Source organism: Arachis hypogaea, chromosome 20 (assembly GCF_003086295.3).
Source record: "Arachis hypogaea cultivar Tifrunner chromosome 20, arahy.Tifrunner.gnm2.J5K5, whole genome shotgun sequence".
Taxonomy (NCBI): domain Eukaryota; kingdom Viridiplantae; phylum Streptophyta; class Magnoliopsida; order Fabales; family Fabaceae; genus Arachis; species Arachis hypogaea.
Genome location: NC_092055.1, coordinates 121482311 through 121504828, shown reverse-complemented (window position 1 = coordinate 121504828; position 22518 = coordinate 121482311). Strand labels below are relative to the sequence as shown.

Sequence of the window (22518 nt, the reverse complement as noted above, 5' to 3'; positions counted from 1 at the left end):
CGATAGATGATATCATCAACCATAGGGCAGGCATACATTATATGCATATGTGTGTTTTGTTTGATTGTGCATTAATTGGACTTGCCTATGTGATTATTATGATTACCTGCTATATTTGCTACTTGCTGTATTTGTATCCTACTTGTGTTTGTTTTGTCTGTATTGTTTGTCTGTGTATCGGGGTTTTAGAGGATTGGAGAAAGGTGGAGTTTAGGGCTTAAGTTAGAAAGGAATTAGAAATAAGAACCTTAGATAACTTACCCTATTTATGGCTTTCAATTTATAAAATTTAAGATTTAAATCTGAGTGTCGGAGTTCTAGGATCACCTTTGACTTTTTCGGGACCTTATATATTATATATCTGGGCACCATCACCATGCTGAGAACCTCCGATTCTCATTCCATACAAATGTTGTTGTTTTCAGATGCAGGTTGAGAGGCACCTCGCTAAACGACTGGAGTTTCGATCGCAGCTGAGTTGGGGCTTTTGGCTCTTGTATTTTGATATGATATATGTATATTTATATATGTGCTAGTCTTCTCCTATATGTATGTTTTACTTTTGTGCCTCATAGAGGCTTGATAGAAACATGGGGTTGGTTTTGAGTATTTTGGATATTGGGATTATATACATATATAAAAATATTCTCCGGCTAGCCTTGGCTTCGCAGGTTGAGCTCGGAGCTTGACTATTTTGTATCCTTGGCACTCCATATATATATATAATTGTTACCTTCAACGTTACGCTTTTATTTTTCACGTTTTTGCTTAACCACCCTTCAAGGCTCCTTGAATATTATATTTCTTCAATTATATATGTATGTATGTTTTATTTAGAGGTTGTAATACCACACCACCTCTGTTTTACGGCTTAAGCATAAAGCTCTGTGTGGTAGGGTGTTACAGTAACAATCCCAACGGTCGCAAAGATACGGATTATTGGACTATTGCTGTTGTCGGTAAATTTTTTTCCTGCAGTCTTGATTATTTAATTATAATTGGATGACTTCATTATTCTATTTAATTTTTAGGCAATGATAATACAACTAAACCTTGAAAATTGTTTCTTAAACGATGGCGTCACAAAAAGGATGAACTTGAGCGTCAAGGAGGCTATAGTACTTCCTCCTGCTAGACAGATCATTTTGGAGTTTAATACAAAGTTGCAACTGATCGGTCAGGCAACTGGATTGTTAAATGGGTCTCTAGGGAGTTTGGGGGCTGACTTTCAACATTTTCCCATTAATGAAGAGAGTTGGAAGACAATGGACATTACTCTGAAGAAACATGCATACAACACAGTTAAGGTATAATGTTAATTTTCATAGCTTATTATGTTATGTAAAATATGATCTATATATCCTTATTTTTCCTTTTGTTGACATGCATCGCATTATGTCTCAAAATTTTAGTGGACCTTTTGGTATGAGGAGGATGACAACGAAAAAAATGGGTAATTATTGGTATGCGAAATTGTGATCATCAACAATGGCGCCAAAGGACTTGGAGCTCTTAAACGTGAATCACACTTTGTCACAATTCCGGACACTAACCAGCAAGTGCACTGGGTCGTCCAAGTAATAAACCTTACGTGAGTAAGGGTCGATCCCACGGAGATTGTCGGCTTGAAGCAAGCTATGGTCATCTTGTAAATCTCAGTCAGGCGGATTCAAATGGTTATGGAGTTTAAGGTGATGAAAATAAACATAAAATAAAGATAGAGATACTTATGTAATTCATTGGTGGATTTCAGATAAGCATATGAAGATGCTTTATTCCCCTTGAACCTCTGCTTTCCTATTGCCTTCTTCCAATCATTCATACTCCTTTCCATGGCAAGCTTTATGTTGGGCATCACGGTTGTCAATGGCTACATCCCGTCCTCTCAGTGAAAATGGTCCTGATGCTCTATCACAACATCGGCTAATCAGATGTCGGTTCTCGATCATGTCGGAATAGGATCCATTGATCCTTTTGCGTCTGTCACACGCCCCACAATCGCGAGTTTGAAGCTCATCACAGTCATCCCTTCCCAGATCCTACTCGGAATACCACAGACAAGGTTTAGACTTTCCGGATCTCAGGAATGGCCGCCAATAATTCTAGCCTATACCACGAAGGTTCCAATCTTAGATTAGAAACCCAAGAGATACGCATTCAAGCCATTGCTAGTAGAACAGAGGTGGTTGTCAGGCACATGTTCATAGGTAAGAATGATGATGAGTGTCACGGATCATCACATTTATCAAGTTGAAGAACAAATGAATATCTTGGAGAAAAAATAGACTTGAGTTGAATAGAAAAACAATAGTACTTTGTATTAATTCATGAAGAACAACAGAGCTCCACACCTTAATCTATGGTGTGTAGAAACTCCACCGTTGAAAATACAAAAGTGATAATGGTGTAAGCATGGCCGAATGGCCAGCCCCAAGGTCTAGGGACTAATCGTCCTAAGATGTGTGTGTGTAAAAATACAATAGTGAAAGGTCCTATTTATAGAGAACTAGTAGCCTAGGGTTACAGAAATAAGTAATTAATGCATAAATCTTCTTCCGGGCCCACTTGGTGTGTGCTTGGGCTGAGCATTGAAGCATTTTCGTGTAGAGACTTTTCTTGGAGTTAAACGCCAGCTTTTGTGCCAGTTTGAGCGTTTGACTCCAGCTTTTGTGCCAGTTTTGGAGTTAAACGCCAGAATTCTTGAGCTGACTTGGAACGCCAGTTTGAGCCATGAAATCTCGGGCAAAGTATCGACTATTATATATTGCTGGAAAGCCCATGATGTTTACTTTCTAATGCAATTGAGAGCGCGCCAATTGGGCTTCTGTAGCTCCAGAAAATCTACTTTGAGTGCAGGGAGGTCAGAATCCAACAGCATCTGCAGTCCTTTTTCAGCCTCTGAATCAGATTTTTGCTCAGGTCCCTCAATTTCAGCCAAAAAATACCTGAAATCACAGAAAAATACACAAACTCATAGTAAAGTCCAGAATTGTGATTTTTATTTAAAAACTAATAAAAACATAAGAAAAACTAACTAAAATATATTAAAAACATACTAAAAACAATGCCAAAAAGCGTATAAATTATCCACTCATCACAACACCAAACTTAAATTGTTGCTTGTCCCCAAGCAACTGAAAATCAAATAGGATAAAAAGAAGAGAATATACAATGAATTCCAAAAACATCTATGAAGATCAGTATTAATTAGATGAGCGGGGCTTTTAGCTTTTTGCTTCTGAACAGTTTTGGCATCTCACTTTATTCCTTGAAGTTCAGAATGATTGGCATCTATAGGAACTCAGAATCCAGATAGTGTTATTGATTCCCCTAGTTAAGTATGTTGATTCTTGAACACAGCTACTTTATGAGTCTTGGCCGTGGCCCTAAGCACTTTGTTTTCCAGTATTACCACCGGATACATAAATGCCACAGACACATAACTGGGTGAACCTTTTTAGACTGTGACTCAGCTTTGCTAGAGTCCCTAATTAGAGGTGTCCAGGGTATTAAGCACACTCTTCTTTTTGCTTTGGACCTCGACTTTAACCGCTCAATCTCAAGTTTTCACTTGACACCTTCACGCCACAAGCACATGGTTAGGGACAGCTTGGTTTAGCCGCTTAGGCCAGGATTTTATTCCTATGGACCTTCCCATCCATTGATGCTCAAAGCCTTGGATCCTTTTTATCACCCTTGCCTTTTGGTTTAAAGGGGTATTGGCTTTTTCTGCTTGCTTTTCTTTTTCTTTTCTCTCTTTTTCTCTCTTCTTCTTTTTTTTTTTTGCAAGCTTTTCACTGCTTTTTCTTGCTTCAAGAATCAATTTTATGATTTTTCAGATCATCAGATAACATTTCTCCTTTTTCTTTCATTTTTTCAAGAGCCAACAATTTTAACATTCATAAACAATCAAATTCAAAAATATGCACTGTTCAAGCATTTGTTCAGAAAGACAATAGTATTGCCGCCACATCAAAATAATTAAACTGTTTTAAAATTTGAAATTCATGCACTTCTTTTTCTTTTTCAATTAAAAATATTTTTCATTTAAGAAAGGTGATGGATTCATTTTCATAGCTTTAAGGCATAGACACTAATGATCATGTAATAAAGACACAAACATAAAGCATAATTTTTGAAAAACAGGAAATAAGGAACAAGGAAATTCAAGAACTGGTCCACCTTAGTGATGGCGGCTTGTTCTTCCTCTTGAAGATCTTATGGAGTGCTTGAGCTCCTCAATGTCTCTTCCTTGTCATTGTTGCTCCTCTCTCATGATTCTTTGATCTTCTCTAATTTCATGGAGGAGGATGGAATGCTCTTGGTGCTACACCCTTAGTTGTCCCATGTTGGAACTTAATTCTCCTAGGGAGGTGTTGATTTGCTCCCAATAGTTTTGTGGAGGAAGATGCATCCCTTGAGGCATCTCAGGAATTTCATGATGAGGAATTTTCTCATGCTCTTGATGAGGTTCTCTTGTTTTCTCCATCCTTTTCTTAGTGATGGGTTTGTCCTCATCAATGAGAATGTCTCCCTCTATGTCAATTCCAACCGAATTGCAAAGGTGACAAATGAGTTGAGAGAAGGCTAACTGGTGCACGAAATTGTGATCTCCAGGCTTGAACAAATCCTGGTAATGGCTCCAGAGCTTGGTGCTCTGATCTTAATTCATAATTGTCACAACTTCGATACAACTAACCAGCAAGTGCACTGGGTCGTCCAAGTAATACCTTACGTGAGTAAGGGTCGAATCCCACGGAGATTGTTGGTATGAAGCAAGCTATGGTCACCTTGTAAATCTCAGTCAGGCAGATATAAATTGATAATGGTGTTTTCGAATAATATATAATAAAATAGGGATAGAGATACTTATGTAATTCATTGGTAGGAATTTCAGATAAGCGAATGGAGATGCTTTCGTTCCTCTGAACCTCTGCTTTCCTGCTATCTTCGTCCAATCAGTCTTACTCCTTTCCATGGCTGGCTTTATGCAAGGGCATCACCGTTGTCAGTGGCTACATCCCCTCCTCTCAGTGAATAATATGCTCACGCACCCTGTCACGGCACGGCTATTCATCTGTCGGTTCCCGATCATGCTGGAATAGGATTCACCCTCCTTTTGCGTCTGTCACTAACGCCCAACAATCGCGAGTTTGAAGCTCGTCACAGTCATTCAATCATTGAATCCTACTCAGAATACCACAGACAAGGTTTAGACCTTCCGGATTCTCTTGAATGCCGCCATCATTCTAGCTTACGCCACGAAGATTCTGGTTAGGAGATCTAAGAGATACTCATTCTAGCTTAATTCATGTAGAGCAGAAGTGTTTGTCAGGCACGCGTTCATAAGGGGGAAGGATGATGAGCGTCACACATAATCATCACCTTCATCACGTTCTTGGGCGCGAATGGATATCTTAGAAGCGAAATAAGAAGAATTGAATAGAAAACAGTAGTACTTTGCATTAATCTTTGAGGAACAGCAGAGCTCCACACCTTAATCTATGGAGTGTAGGAACTCTACCGTATGAAAATACATAAGTGAAGGTCCAGGCATGGCCGAGATGGCCAGCCCCCTAAAACGTGATCAAAGGATCATAAGGTAATCCAAAGATGCCTAATACAATAGTAATAGGTCCTATTTATAATAAACTAGCTACTAGGGTTTACATGAGTAAGTAATTGATGCATAAATCCACTTCTGGGGCCCACTTGGTGTGTCTTTGGGCTGAGCTTAAGTGTAGCACGTGCAGAGGCCATTTGTGGAGTTGAACGCCAGTTTTTGTGCCAGTTTGGGCGTTCAACTCTGGTTTTGATCCTTTTCTGGCGCTGGACGCCAGATTTGGGCAGAGAGCTGGCGTTGAACACCCGTTTACGTCGTCTATTCTTGGCCAAAGTATGGACTATTATATATTGCTGGAAAGCCCTGGATGTCTACTTTCCAACGCAATTGGAAGCGCGCTATTTCGAGTTCTGTAGCTCCAGAAAAGCTACTTTGAATGCAGGGAGGTCAGAATCCAACAGCATCAGCAGTCCTTTTTCAACCTCTGAATCTGATTTCTGCTCATGTCCCTCAATTTCAGCCAGAAAATACCTGAAATCACAGAAAAATATACAAACTCATAGTAAAGTCCAGAAATGTGAATTTAACACAAAATCTATTAAAAACATCCCTAAAAGTAACTAGATCCTACTAAAAACATACTAAAAACAATGTCAAAAAGCGTATAAATTATCCGCTCATCACTAACCTTGCCAAAGGAGAGGACTTGTCCGCCACCTTGTAGAGTTCTTGGGATATAACCTCATGAACTTCCACTTCCTCTCCAATCATGATGCTATGTATCATGATAGCCCGGTCTATAGTAGCTTCGGACCGGTTGCTAGTGGGAATGATTGAGCGTTGGATGAACTCCAACCATCCCTTAGCCACGGGTTTGAGGTTATGCCTTCTTAGTTGAACCGGCTTCCCTCTTGAATCTCTCTTCCATTGAGCGCCCTCTTCACATATGTCCATGAGGACTTGGTCCAACCTTTGATCAAAGTTGACCCTTCTAGTGTATAGGTGTGCATCTCCTTGCATCATGGGCAAGTTGAATGCTGGTGCACGAAATTGTGAATCACACTTTTCACAACTCGTACCACTAACCAGCAAGTGCACTGGGTCGTCCAAGTAATACCTTACGTGAGTAAGGGTCGAATCCCACGGAGATTGTTGGTTTGAAGCAATCTATGGTTATTTTGTAAATCTTAGTCAGGAAGTCAATTATGTTTGTCAATTGAATTGTGAGTAACCAGTAGAGCATAAGTTAAAAGTTACTTGTTGTGCAGTAATGGAGAATATGTTGGAGTTTTGGAGATGCTTTGTCTTCTGAATCTCTGCTTTCCTCTGTCTTCTGATTCACGCATGCACGCCCTCCTATGGCAAGCTGTGTGTTGGTGGATCACCGTTGTCAATGGCTACCTTCCGTCCTCCTAGTGAAAACTACGCTCACGTGCTCTGTCACAGCACGGCTAATCACCGGTTGGTTCTCGATCCGGTTGGAATAGGATTTACTATCCTTTTGCGTCTGTCACTAACGCCCAGCCTTCAGGAGTTTGAAGTTCGTCACAGTCATTCAATCCTTGAATCCTACTCGGAATACCACAGACAAGGTTTAGACTTTCCGGATTCTCATGAATGCTGCCATCAGTTCTAGCTTATACCACGGAGATTCTGATTAAGGAATCTAAGAGATATTCATTCAATCGTATATAGAACGGAGGTGGTTGTCAGGCACACGTTCATGATTTGAGGAAGGTGATGAGTGTCACAGCTCGTCACCTCCATCACAGTTAAGCGCGAATGAACATCTTAGATAGGAACAAGCGTGTTTGAATGGAAAACAGAAATACTTGCATTAATTCATCGAGACACAGCAGAGCTCCTCAGCCCCAACAATGGGGTTTAGAGACTCATGCCGTCAGAGAATACAAAGTTTAGATCTGAAATGTCATGAGATACAAAATAAGTCTCTAAAAGTTGTTTAAATACTAAACTAGTAGCCTAGGGTTACAAAATATGAGTGGACTATGATGGATGGTGCAGAGGTCCACTTCTGGGGCCCACTTGGTGTGTGCTGGGGCTGAGATTTGAGTGAGTCACGTGCAGAGGCCATTTGTGGAGTTGAACGCCAGTTTTTATGCCAGTTTGGGCGTTCAACTCCAGTTTTTTATCCTTTTCTGGCGCTGGACGCCAGAATTGGGCAGAGAACTGGCTTTGAACGCCAGTTTACGTCGTCTATCCTTGTGCAAAGTATGGACTATTATATATTTCTGGAAAGCCCTGGATGTCTACTTTCCAATGCAATTGGAAGCATGCCATTTCGAGTTCTGTAGCTCCAGAAAATCCAATTTGAGTGCAGGGAGGTCAGAATCCAACAGCATTAGCAGTCCTTTTTCAGCCTGAATCAGATTTTTGCTCAGCTCCTTCAATTTCAGCCAGAAAAATACCTGAAATTACAAAAAAACACACAACTCATAGTAAAGTCCAGAAATATAAATTTTTCCTAAAAACTACTAGAAATAGACTAAAAACTAACTAAAACATACTCTAAACTATATGAAATTATCCCCAAAAAGCGTATAAAATATCCGCTCATCACAACACCAAACTTAAACTGTTGCTTGTCCTCAAGCAACTAGACAAATAAAATAGAAGACTAATAGGTTGAGAAGCAATAATATCTCAGAGTTTTTGATTGAAGCTCAGATTCTAATTAGATGAGCGGGACTAGTAGCTTTTTGCTTCTGAACAGTTTGGCATCTCACTTTATCCATTGAAGCTCAGAGTGATTGGCATCTATAGGAACTCAGATTTCAGATAGTGTTATTGATTTTCTTAGTTCCGTGTGATGATTCTTGAACACAGCTTCTTTATGAGTCTTGGCCGTGGCCCTAAGCACTTTGTTTTCCAGTATTACTACCGGATACATAAATGCCACAGACACATAACTGGGTGAACCTTTTCAGATTGTGACTCAGCTTTGCTAAAGTCCCCAATTAGAGGTGTCCAGAGTTCTTAAGCACACTCTTCTTTTTGCTTTGGACCTTGACTTTAACCGCTCAGTCTCAAGTTTTCACTTGACACCTGCACGCCACAAGCACATGGTTAGGGACAGCTTGGTTTAGCCGCTTAGACCAGGATTTCAGTCTTTTAGGCCCTCCTATCCACTGATGCTCAAAGCCTTGGGATCCTTTTTAATTGCCCTTGCCTTTTGGTTTTAAGGGTTATTGACTTTTTCTGCTTGCTTTTTTCTTCTTTTTTTTTTTTTTTGCAAGCTTTGTTCTTTGCTGCTTTTTCTTGCTTCAAGAATCATTTTTATGATTTTTCAGATTATCAATAACATGTCTCATGTTCATTATTCTTTCAAGAGCCAACATATTTAACAGTCTTAAACAACAAATTCAAAAGACATATGCACTGTTCAAGCATTCATTCAGAAGACAGAAAGCATTGCCACCACATTTAACCAATTAGAATTTGTTTTATTTAAACTCGAAATTTTATTGCTTCTTATTCAAAAGATCTATTATTTTATTCATGTTTAATGATGATGAGAAAAATAAACTATAGCTTAATTGGAGATAAAATCAAATAGATACTAATTACTATTATATGACTTCTAAGGTAGACTTTTTATAAGGACACTGTCACAGAGTTAAGGCAGAAATTGGAAATTAACAACCTTTATTCTGGGGGTATGGGGGTTCCTCTGATCCTTGGGAGGCTTGGTATTACAGAAGACTTTTGGCGCTTCAGTTCCCTTAAGTCACGTCCCTGATCCTCTTGTTCTTTAAGCATATGGGTCAGCATTTGACTGTGTTCCTTCTGTTGTTTTATTATCTGCTCCATAGCTTCCTGTATCTTGGTGACAGACGTCTCAAGATATTCCCAATATTCCGCTTGAGGAATCTCTGGGAGGAATTCCTGTGCTCTCTTCTTGATAAGATCCTCCTGTGCTTGTTGTCTCTCCATTGATGCTTTGGTGATTGACTTTTCAATTAGGATATATTCAGTTATTCCCATCTTGACTCCAGCGTCCTTGCAGAGCAGAGAAATCACGCTTGGATAAGCCAACCTGGCCTCTTTTGAATTTTTGTTAGCAATCTTATAGAGCTCAGTTGAAATCAGCTGATGAACCTCCACTTCCTTTCCCATCATGATGCAATGAATCATTACTGCTCTTTTAACTGTGACTTCAGAACGGTTGCTAGTGGGCAACAGAGAACGCCCAATGAAGTCCAGCCATCCTCTGGCAACTGGTTTGAGATCCTCTCTCTTGAGTTGATTTGGAACGCCCTTTGTGTTGGTGGTCCACCTGGCTCCAGGGATACATATGTCCTCTAGAATCTTATCCAGGCCAATGTCTGCTCTCATCATCCTCCTGTTGAAGGAGTCTGGATCATCCTTTAGCTGAGGTAGCTTTAATATCTCTCTGATCTTGTCAGGGGTGGTATGAACAATCTTTCCCCTGACCATGGTCCGAAATTCGTAGCAGGCAATTCCAGATAGTCTTTGCTTGTCAGTCTGCCACATATTAGCATAGAACTCCTGGACCATGTTCCTTCCTACTTTCGTTTCAGGATTAGCTAGGACTTCCCAGTTCCTGATTCGAATTTGCTCCTGGATCTCCGGATATTCATCTTCTTTCAGATCGAATCTAACTTCCGGGATCACTGATCTCAGACCCATTACTTTAAGATAATGGTCTGAATGTTCTTTAGATAAGAACTTCCCTTGATTCCAAAGTGGTTTTGGAACGCTCTCTTTCTTGCCTCTTGGAGTGGGTTGTTTTCCTTTGGGAGCCATGATCTCAGTGATCTCGGAAAAACACACCAAACTTAGAGGTTTGCTTGTCCTCAAGCAAAAGAAAAGAAAGGAGAGGGATAGAAGGAGATCGAGGTGCACTTGTAGATGGAGGAGGGGGGAGGCCGAACCCAATTTTAAAGAGGTGGGGGGGTGGGTTTTCGAAAAATTATAAAAGATAAGATAAAAAGATTGAGTTGAAAAAGATAAGATAGAGGATATAGTTTGATTTTGAAAAGATAGGATAGATTTTGAAAAAGATAAATTTGGATTTTGAAAAAGATAATATGAGGATTTGAAAAAGATATTGATAAGATTTTTAGAGTGAAAAAGATAGATTTGTTTTTGGAAAAGATTTGAAAAGAGTTGGATTGAATTTGCAAAGAGGGTGTGTGCTTATGAATTAAGATAAATTTGATATTTTGAAAGTAGGATTTTTAGAAATCAGGGTTCTTGACATGTTTATGTAAATAAAATCATGTATTGAATCATAAAATTATAAATTAGAATGGAAATACGTGTGGGATAAATGGATTTGGCTCCTCCCTGGCTCCCTGGCGTTTGAACGCCCAAACACTGCTTGTTTTGGGCGTTTAGCGCCCAAATGCTGATCTCCTGGGCGTTCAGCGCCCACTTGCTGCCATTCCTGGCATTCAACGCCCAGTGGGTGGCCATTTCTGGCGTTGAACGCCCAATTGCAGCCATTACTGGCGTTCAGCGCCCAGTGGATGCCCATTTTGGGCGCTAAACGCCCAAAATGCCCCTTTACTGGCGTTTTCTTGCCATTGAGCTTCCAATCTCTGTTTTGTGTGCAAATTCCTTCTGTAACCCTGTAAACTTATGCAATTGATCCTTTACCTTAGTGTCAGTAAACTTTATATAAACAAATAAAAAAGAAAAATAGGGCAAAATGCTTAGAGGATTAATGCCCCATGGCTGGGTTGCCTCCCAGAAAGCGCTTCTTTATTGTCTTTAGCTGGACCTTGCTGAGCTTTTAATCTAGCTTCAGCCTTGAGCATTCTTGCTCAATGTTGCCTTCAAGATAATGCTTGATTCTTTGTCCATTGACAATGAACTTCTTATCAGAATCAATATCTTGAAGCTCCACGTAACCATATGGTGACACACTTGTAATCACGTATGGTCCCTTCCACCGGGATTTCAGTTTCCCGGGGAATAGCCTGAGACTAGAGTTAAATAACAGGACCTTCTGTCCTGGTTCAAAGATTCTAGATGACAGCTTTCTGTCATGCCGTTTTTTTTATTTTTCTTTATAAAGCTTGGCATTTTCAAAAGCTGTGAATCTGAATTCCTCTAGCTCATTTAGCTGGAGCAATCGTTTTTCTCCTGCTGATTTGGCATCTAAGTTTAGGAATCTGGTTGCCCAGTAGGCCTTATGTTCCAGTTCCACGGGCAAGTGGCATGCCTTACCATACACGAGTTGGTATGGAGAGGTCCCTATAGGGGTCTTGAATGCTGTTCTGTAAGCCCACAGAGCATCATCCAAGCTCCTTGCCCAATCCTTTCTACGGGTATTTACTGTCCGTTCCAGGATTCTCTTTAATTCTCTGTTAGAGACTTCAGCTTGCCCGTTGGTTTGTGGATGATATGGAGTGGCCACTTTGTGGCGAATTCCATACCGAACCATGGCAGAGTAAAGCTGTTTATTGCAGAAGTGAGTGCCCCCATCACTGATTAACACTCTAGGGACACCAAACCTGCTAAAGATATGTTTCTGGAGGAACTTCAGCACTGTTTTAGTATCATTGGAGGGTGTGGCGATAGCCTCAACCCATTTTGATACATAGTCAACTGCCACCAGAATATAAGTGTTTGAGTATGATGGTGGGAAAGGTCCCATGAAGTCAATTTCCCATACATCAAACAACTCTATTTCCAAGATCCCTTGTTGAGGCATGGCGTAACCATGAGGCAGGTTACCAGCTCTTTGGCAACTGTCACAATTACGTACAAACTCTCGGGAATCTTTATAGAGTGTGGGCCAATAGAAGCCACATTGGAGGACCTTGGTGGCTGTTCGCTCACCTCCGAAATGGCCTCCATATTGAGATCCGTGGCAATGCCATAGGATTCTCTGTGCTTCCTCTCTGGGGACACACCTACGGATAATTCCGTCTGCACATCTCTTAAAGAGATAGGGTTCATCCCACAAGTAGTACTTTGCATCAGTAACTAATTTCTTCTTTTGTATTCTATTGTACTCCTTGGGTATGAACCTTGCAGCTTTATAGTTTGCAATATCGGCAAACCATGGTGCTTCCTGAATGGCAAATAGATGCTCATCAGGGAACGTCTCAGAGATCTCAAGAAAGGGGAGGGACGTCCCTTCCACTGGCTCTATCCGGGACAGATGATCAGCCACTTGGTTCTCTGTCCCTTTTCTGTCTCTTATTTCTATATCAAACTCTTGCAGAAGCAATACCCATCTGATGAGCCTGGGTTTTGAATCCTGCTTTGTGAGTAGATATTTAAGAGCAGCATGGTCAGTATACACAATCACTTTTGATCCTACTAAGTATGATCTGAACTTGTCAATGGCGTAAACCACTGCAAGTAGTTCTTTTTCTGTGGTTGTGTAATTTTTTTGGGCATCATTTAGAACGCGACTGGCATAATAAATGACATGCAGAAGCTTGTCATGCCTCTGTCCCAATACTGCACCAATGGCATGATCACTGGCATCACACATTAACTCAAATGGCAATGTCCAGTCTGGTGCAGAAATGACTGGTGCTGTGACCAGCTTAGCTTTCAGCGTTTCAAACGCCTGCAGGCATGCTGTGTCAAACACAAATGGCGTGTCAGCAGCTAGCAGATTGCTTAGAGGTTTCGCGATTTTTGAAAAATCCTTTATAAACCTCCTATAGAATCCTGCATGCCCCAGAAAGCTTCTGATTGCCTTAACATTGGCAGGTGGTGGTAATTTTTCAATTACCTCTATTTTTGCTTGATCCACCTCTATTCCCTTGTTTGAGATTTTATGCCCAAGAACAATTCCTTCAGTCACCATGAAGTGACACTTTTCCCAGTTTAAAACTAGGTTGGTTTCTTGGCATCTTTTCAGAACAAGTTTCAGGTGATCAAGACAGGAGCTGAATGAGTCTCCGTATACTGAGAAGTCATCCATGAAGACTTCCAGAAATTTTTCCACCATGTCAGAGAAAATAGAGAGCATGCATCTCTGGAAGGTTGCAGGCGCATTACATAGCCCAAATGGCATCCTTCTATAAGCAAACACTCCCGATGGACATGTGAATGCTGTTTTCTCTTGATCCTGGGGATCCACTGCAATCTGGTTATAGCCTGAATAGCCATCCAAAAAGCAGTAATAATCATGACCTGCTAGTCTCTCTAGCATCTGGTCTATGAATGGTAAAGGAAAATGATCATTTCTGGTGGCTGTATTGAGCCTTCGGTAGTCAATACACATGCGCCACCCTGTAACTGTTCTTGTAGGAACCAGTTCGTTTTTTTCATTATGAATCACTGTCATGCCTCCCTTTTTTGGGACGACTTGAACAGGGCTCACCCAGGGGCTATCAGAAATGGGATAAATAATTCCAGCCTCTAGTAATTTGGTGACCTCTTTCTGCACCACTTCCTTCATGGCTGGATTTAGCCGCCTCTGTGGTTGAACCACTGGTTTGGCATTATTCTCCAATAGGATTTTGTGCATGCATCTAGCTGGGCTTATGCCCTTAAGGTCACCTATGGACCACCCAAGAGCTGTCTTGTGTGTCCTTAGCACTTGAATAAGTGCTTCCTCTTCCTGTGAATTTAAAGCAGAGCTTATGATCACTGGAAAGGTGTCACCTTCTCCTAGAAATGCATATTTCAAGGATGGTGGCAGTGGCTTGAGCTCTGGTTTAGGAGGTTTTTCCTCTTTCAGAAGAAAGTTCAGAGGCTCTTTCATGTCCTATGAATCCTCCAAATCAGGCTGAACATCTTTAAAGATGTCTTCCAACTCTGATTCGAGACTCTCAGCCATGTTGATCTCTTCTACCAAAGAGTCAATAAGGTCAACTTTCATGCAGTCTGTTGATGTGTCTGGATGCTGCATGGCTTTGACAGCGTTCAACTTGAACTCGTCATCGTTGACTCTCAGGGTTATTTCCCCCTGTTGGACGTCAATGAGGGATCGTCCAGTTGCTAGGAAGGGTCTTCCTAGAATGAGAGTGGCACTCTTGTGCTCCTCCATTTCCAGCACAACAAAGTCAGTGGGAAAGGCGAATGGCCCAACTCTGACAATCATGTCCTCAATCACGCCTGATGGGTATTTAGTGGAACCATCAGCAAGTTGGAGACATATCCTGGTTGGTTTAACTTCTTCAGTTAAGCCAAGCTTCCTGATAGTGGATGCAGGTATTAGGTTGATGCTTGCCCCAAGATCGCATAAGGCTGTCTTGGTGCAATCACCTTCCAATATGCATGGTATCAGAAAACTCCCAGGGTCTTTAAGCTTTTCAGGAAAGCTTTTCAGAATGACTGCACTGCATTCTTCAGTGAGGAGAACTCTTTCTGTTTCTCTCCACTCCTTTTTATGACTCAAGATCTCTTTCATGAACTTGGCATAAGAAGGTATTTGCTCAAGTGCCTCTGCAAAAGGAATCTTTATTTCAAGAGTCCTTAGATAATCTGCAAAGCGAGCAAATTGCTTATCCTGCTCCTCTTTCCGGAGTTTTTGAGGATAAGGTATCTTGGCTTTATATTCCTCAACCTTAGTGGTTAAAGAAGCCTTTTTAGAGGGGTTGTTATCAGCACTTGTGTGTGTCTGATCCCTCACTGGCAATTGAGTACCAGAGTCAGAAGCTAGAGTGACGTTAGACGCCAACTCACTGTCTGTTCCTGGCGCCTGAACGCCAGAAATGTGCCCATTTTGGGCGTTCAACGCTGGATTATGCCCTCTTTGGGCGTTCAACGCCAGATTCTTGCCCATTTCTGGCGTTGAACGCCAATCCTGCCTTGTTTCTGGCGCTGAACGCCAGTTTTGGGCATGGTCTGGGCGTTCAGCGCCAGCCTTCCACCCATTTTCTGGCGTTTTAGTGCCAGAATTATTTTTCCCTAGGCTCTTACTGTCCTCAGGGGAATCTTTGGTGGGTCGCTCATTTCTTGAATTTTTGATGCCTTGAGGTGGGGTATTTAATGTTTTCCCACTTCTTAATTGAACTGCTTGGCATTCTTCTGCTATTTGCTTTGATAGCTGCTGCTTTGTTTGCTTAAAATGTTCGTCCATATGTATATTAGCTATCCTTGTCTCCTGTAACCTGTCTTTGAATTCAGCTAGCTGTTTTGTTAGAAAATCTAATTGCTGATTGAATTCAGCAGCTTGTTTTACAGTACTGAATTCAGCAGTTACTGTTTTAACCTCTTCATTCATGGAAGGGTTGCTGCTTAGATACAGATGCTGATTCCTGGCAACTGTATCAATGAGCTCTTGAGCTTCTTCAATTGTCTTTCTCATATGGATAGATCCACCAGCTGAGTAATCTAAAGACATCTGAGCTCCTTCTGCAAGCCCATAGTAGAAGATGTCTAACTGAACCCACTCTGAAAACATTTCAGAGGGACATTTTCGTAGCATCTCTCTGTATCTCTCCCAGGCATCATAAAGAGATTCATTATCTCCTTGTATAAAGCCTTGGATGTCCAGCCTTAGCTTTGTCATCCTTTTTGGAGGGAAGTATTGATTCAGGAATTTTTCTGTCAGCTGTTTCCATGTTCTTATGCTGGCCTTAGGTTGGTTATTTAACCACCTCTTGGCTTGATCTTTTACAGCAAATGGAAACAGTAATAGTCTGTAGACATCCTGATCTATTTCCTTATCATGTACTGTGTCAGCAATTTGTAAAAATTGTGCCAGAAACTCTGTAGGTTCTTCCTGTGGAAGACCGGAATACTGGCAACTTTGCTGCACCATGATAATGAGCTGAGGATTCAACTCAAAGCTACTGACTCCAATGGAGGGTATGCAGATGCTACTCCCATATGAAGCAGTAGAGGGGTTAGAATATGACCCCAGAGTCCTCCTGGACTGTTCATTTCCAATTATGTCCATGATGGATCTATGGATATAACTTGGACTGATTTACCTTTTTATTTATTTTATTTTATAAGAAGTAAATACTTAAATAAAATAAAATAACTAAAAAGAATTTGAATTTTGAAGTTAAATAAATTTTTTTTTTCGTAAAAGAAAATAAAAATTAATTAGTTAAAAAAAAAAGAAATTTTTGAAAAAGAGGGAAGATATTTTCGAAATTTAGAGAGAGGGAGAGTTAGTTAGGTAGTTTTGAAAAAGTTAAGAAACAAACAAAAAGTTAGTTAGTTAGTTGAAACAAATTTTGAAAAGATAAGAAGTTAGGAAGTTAGAAGAGATATTTTGAAAAGATATTTTTTTTTTGAATTTAGTGAGGAGAGAGAAAAACAATAAGATAGTACAAGATTTAAAATTTTTAGATCTAATGCTCCTTGTTTTCGAAAAATTTGGAAGGAAAACACCAAGGAACACCAAACTTAAAAATTTTAAGATCAAGACACAAGGAAAACTCAAGAACACTTTGAAGACTCACAAGAACACAAGAACATGAAGAAAGAACACCAAACTTAAAATTTTTTTAGAAAACCAAACCAAAATTTTCGAAAACCAAAGGGAAATCAACAAGAAAACACCAAACTTTAAGTTTGGCACAAAATTTAATAGAGAAAATATTATTTATGAAAAAGAAGGTTTTGAAAAGAATATAAAAGACTCTAACCCAATTACCAAGAACACGGATTAACGCTCTAGCCAAATGAGTTATGGGACCTTCAAAAATTTTAAGAAAGATTATTTTTGAAAACACCAAACTTAAAGTTTGGCACAGGATTTAATAGAAAAGTTATTTTTGAAAAAGGTTTTAAAAATATGATAGCCAATTATCATGAACATAAACACCACGTTCTAAATAACTGAGCTATAAGTTTAAAGTATTTTAACAAGGGATAAATAATAAAAGACTCTAAACCAAAAAAAAAAAAGAAAGATTTTTCCTAATCTAAGCAACAAAATAATCCGTCAGTTGTTCAAACACGAACAATCCCCGGCAACGGCGCCAAAAACTTAGTGCACGAAATTGTGAATCACACTTTTCACAACTCGTACCACTAACCAGCAAGTGCACTGGGTCGTCCAAGTAATACCTTACGTGAGTAAGGGTCGAATCCCACGGAGATTGTTGGTTTGAAGCAATCTATGGTTATTTTGTAAATCTTAGTCAGGAAGTCAATTATGTTTGTCAATTGAATTGTGAGTAACCAGTAGAGCATAAGTTAAAAGTTACTTGTTGTGCAGTAATGGAGAATATGTTGGAGTTTTGGAGATGCTTTGTCTTCTGAATCTCTGCTTTCCTCTGTCTTCTGATTCACGCACGCACGCCCTCCTATGGCAAGCTGTGTGTTGGTGGATCACCGTTGTCAATGGCTACCTTCCGTCCTCCTAGTGAAAACTACGCTCACGCGCTCTGTCACAGCACGGCTAATCACCGGTTGGTTCTCGATCCGGTTGGAATAGGATTTACTATCCTTTTGCGTCTGTCACTAACGCCCAGCCTTCAGGAGTTTGAAGTTTGTCACAGTCATTCAATCCTTGAATCCTACTCGGAATACCACAGACAAGGTTTAGACTTTCCGGATTCTCATGAATGCTGCCATCAGTTCTAGCTTATACCACGGAGATTCTGATTAAGGAATCTAAGAGATATTCATTCAATCGTATATAGAACGGAGGTGGTTGTCAGGCACACTTTCATGATTTGAGGAAGGTGATGAGTGTCACAGCTCGTCACCTCCATCACAGTTAAGCGCGAATGAACATCTTAGATAGGAACAAGCGTGTTTGAATGGAAAACAGAAATACTTGCATTAATTCATCGAGACACAGCAGAGCTCCTCACCCCCAACAATGGGGTTTAGAGACTCATGCCGTCAGAGAATACAAAGTTTAGATCTGAAATGTCATGAGATACAAAATAAGTCTCTAAAAGTTGTTTAAATACTAAACTAGTAGCCTAGGGTTACAAAATATGAGTGGACTATGATGGATGGTGCAGAGGTCCACTTCTGGGGCCCACTTGGTGTGTGTTGGGGCTGAGATTTGAGTGAGTCACGTGCAGAGGCCATTTGTGGAGTTGAACGCCAGTTTTTATGCCAGTTTGGGCGTTCAACTCCAGTTTTTGATCCTTTTCTTGCGCTGGACGCCAGAATTGGGCAGAGAACTGGCGTTGAACGCCAGTTTACGTCGTCTATCCTTGTGCAAAGTATGGACTATTATATATTTCTGGAAAGACCTGGATGTCTACTTTCCAATGCAATTGGAAGCATGCCATTTCGAGTTCTGTAGCTCCAGAAAATCCAATTTGAGTGCAGGGAGGTCAGAATCCAACAGCATTAGCAGTCCTTTTTCAGCCTGAATCAGATTTTTGCTCAGCTCCTTCAATTTCAGCCAGAAAAATACCTGAAATTATAGAAAAACACACAACTCATAGTAAAGTCCAGAAATATGAATTTTTCCTAAAAACTACTAGAAATAGACTAAAAACTAGCTAAAACATACTCTAAACTATATGAAATTATCCCCAAAAAGCGTATAAAATATCCGCTCATCAAATGCCAACCTTACATTTTCCGGACTAAAATCCAAGTATTTCCCTCGGACCATTGTAAGCCAATTCTTGGGGTCCGGGTTCACCCTTTGATCATGGTTCTTGGTGATCCATGCATTGGCATAGAACTCTTGAACCATTAAGATTCCGACTTGTTGAATGGGGTTGGTGAGAACTTCCCAACCTCTTCTTTGGATCTCATGTCGGATCTCTGGATACTCATTCTTTTTTAGCTTAAAAGGGACCTCGGGGATCACCTTCTTCTTGGCCACAACTTCATAGAAGTGGTCTTGATATACCCTTGAGAGAAATCTCTCCATCACCCATGACTCGGAGGTGGAAGCTTTTGCCTTCCCTTTCCTCTTTCTAGAGGTTTCTCCGGCCTTTGGTGCCATAAATGGTTATGGAAAGAAAAAAGCTTTAGCTTTTACCACACCAAACTTAGAAGGTTGCTCGTCCTCGAGCAAAAGAAGAAAGAAGAGAGTAGAAGAAGAAGAAATAGAGGAGATGGAGTGGGCTTTGTGTTTCGGCCAAGGGAGAGAAGTGGTGTTTAGGTTGTGTGAAAATGAAGGAGTGAAGATGGGTTTATATAGGGGTGAGAGGGGTGTGTATGGTTCGGCTATAGAGGGTGGGTTTGGGAGGAAAAGTCGTTTGAATTTGAATGGTGAGGTAGGTGGGGTTTATGAAGGATGGATGTGAGTGGTGAAGAGAATGGTGGGATTTGATAGGTGAGGGATTTTTTGGGAAGAGGTATTGAGATGATTGGTGAATGGGTAAAGAAGAGAGAGAGTGGTGGGGTAGGTGGGGATCCTGTGGGGTCCACAGATCCTAAGGTATCAAGGATATCTCATCCCTGCACCAAGTGGCGTGCAAAACGCCCCTTTCTGCCAATCCTGGCGTTAAACGCCAGGCTGCTGCCCATTTCTTGCGTTAAACACCAGTCTGGTGCCCTTTTCTGGCGTTAAACACCCAGAATGGTGCCAGACTGGGTGTTTAACGCCCATTCTGCTGCCTTTACTGGCGTTTAAACGCTAGTAACTATCTCCTCCAGGGTGTTCTATTTTTCATTCTGTTTTTCACTTTGTTTTTGCTTTTTCAATTGTTTTTGTGACTTCACATGATCATCAACCTATAGAAAACATAAAATAACAAAAGAAAATAGAAATTTAATATAGATAATTAAAGATTGGGTTGCCTTCTAACAAGCGCTTCTTTAATGTCAATAGCTTGACAGTGGGCTCTCATGAAGCCTCACAGATGTTCAGAGCAATGTTGGAACCTCCCAACACCAAACTTAGAGTTTGAGTGTGGGGGTTCAACACCAAACTTAAAGTTTGGTTGTGGCCTCCCAACACCAAACTTAGAGTTTGACTGTGGGGGCTCTGTTTGACTCTGAATTGAGAGAAGCTCTTCATGCTTCCTCTCCATGGTGACAGAGGGATATCCTTGAGCTTTAAACACAAGGGAGTCTTCATTCACTTGAATGATCAATTCTCCTCTGTCAACATCAATCACAGCTTTTGCTGTGGCTAGGAAGGGTCTGCCAAGGATGATGGATTCATCCATACACTTCCCAGTCTCTAGGGTTATGAAATCAGTAGGGATGTAATGGTCTTCAACCTTTACCAAGACATCCTCTACAAGTCCATAAGCCTGTTTCTTTGAATTGTCTGCCATCTCCAGTGAGATTCTTGCAGCTTGTACCTCAATGATCCCTAGCTTCTCCATTACAGAGAGAGGCATAAGGTTTATGCTTGACCCTAGGTCACACAAAGCCTTCTCAAAGGTCATGGTGCCTATGGTACAAGGGATTGAGAACTTTCCAGGGTCCTGTCTCTTTTGAGGTAATCTCTGCCTAGTCAAGTCATCCAGTTCTTTGATGAGCAGTGGGGGTTCATTCTCCCAAGTCTCATTACCAAATAACTTGGTATTTAGCTTCATGATTGCTCCAAGGTACTTAGCAACTTGCTCTTCAGTGACATCTTCATCCTCTTCAGAGGAAGAATACTCATCAGAGCTTATGAATGGCAGAAGTAAATTCAATGGAATCTCTATGGTCTCAGAATGAGCCTCAGATTCCCATAGTTCCTCATTAGGGAACTCCATGGAGGTCAGTGGGCATCCATTGAGGTCTTCCTCAGTGGGAATCACTGCCTCTTCCTCCTCTCCATGTTCGGCCATGTGAGATGTGGTTATGGCCTTGCACTCTCTTTTTGGATTTTCTTCTGTATTGCTTGGGAGAGTGCTAGGAGGGAGTTCAGTAATTTTCTTACTCAGCTGACCCAATTGTGCCTCCAAATTTCTAATGGAGGACCTTGTTTCAGTCATAAAACTTTGAGTGGTTTTGATTAGATCAGAGATAATGGTTGTTAAGTCAGAGGGGTTTTGCTTAGAATTCTCTGTCTGTTGCTGAGAAGATGATGGAAAAGGCTTGCTATTAAACCTGTTTCTTCCACCATTGTTGTTGTTGAAACCTTGTTGAGGTCTCCGTTGATCCTTCCATGAGAGATTTGTATGATTTTTCCATGAAGGATTATAGGTGTTTCCATAGGGTTCTCCCATGTAATTTACCTCTTCCATTGCTGGGTTCTCAGGATCATAAGCTTCTTCTTTAGAGGAAGCTTCCTTAGTACTGCCTGTTGCAGCTTGCATTCCAGACAGACTCTGAGAAATCATATTGACTTGTTGAGTCAATATTTTATTCTGAGCCAATATGGCATTCAGAGTATCAATCTCAAGAACTCCTTTCTTCTGAGTTATCCCATTATTCACAGGATTCCTTTCAGAAGTGTACATGAATTGGCTATTTGCAACCATTTCAATGAGTTCTTGAGCTTCTGCAGGCGTCTTCTTCAGATGAAGAGATCCTCCAGTAGAGCTATTGATAAACCACTATTTTATGGTTTATATTGTGTTTAATTGTGTGGTTTTGTCATGATCCTTGCCCACTTATTCATCAATTTAGCATGCATTTAGATTTCCTTCCTAAATTCAGTACATGTTTGAAAATTGCTTCCTAGAGACTTTAATTATTTACTTTTAATTCTCCTTTATTCCATTCGATGCCGTGATAGGTGTGTCAAGTGTTTCAGGCCTTATAGGGCATGAATGAGATGGAGATTGGAGAGGAAGCTAGCAAAAATGGAAGGAACACAAGAATTTGAGGAGATAACCAGCGAGAAGTGACGCGGTCGCATGGCTCACGCGACCATGTGAAGGAGCGCAAATCGCAAGCGACGCGGTAGCGTGGACGACGCGAACGCGTGGAGAGGAAAAAGCGCAAGCGACGCGCCCGCATGGACGACGCGATCGCGTGACATGTGCGATTTGCATAATCTGCAGAATTCGATGGGGGCGATTTTGGACCTTACTTCGGCCCAGTTTTCGGCCCAGAACAGTAGACTAGAGCCAGAGAATATGCAGAAACAAGAGAGACATTCATTCAGTAGTTTTAGATCTAGTTTTTTCACTCTCTTAGGTTTTTCTCTCTAGTTTTTAGAATTTTAATTT

At 40.8% G+C, this 22518-nt stretch overlaps 1 protein-coding gene across 1 annotated transcript in view; it reads left to right on the top strand.

Moving 5' to 3' along the window:
• Nucleotides 1-1091: 1091 nt before the first annotated feature.
• The window catches only part of LOC140183191 (uncharacterized), a 38187-nt gene continuing 16760 nt past the window's right edge, over nucleotides 1092-22518 (top strand). The window contains exon 1 of the mRNA XM_072231212.1: nucleotides 1092-1307. Coding sequence (XP_072087313.1) covers nucleotides 1092-1307 — 216 coding nt within the window. The remainder of the gene's footprint in view (nucleotides 1308-22518) is intronic.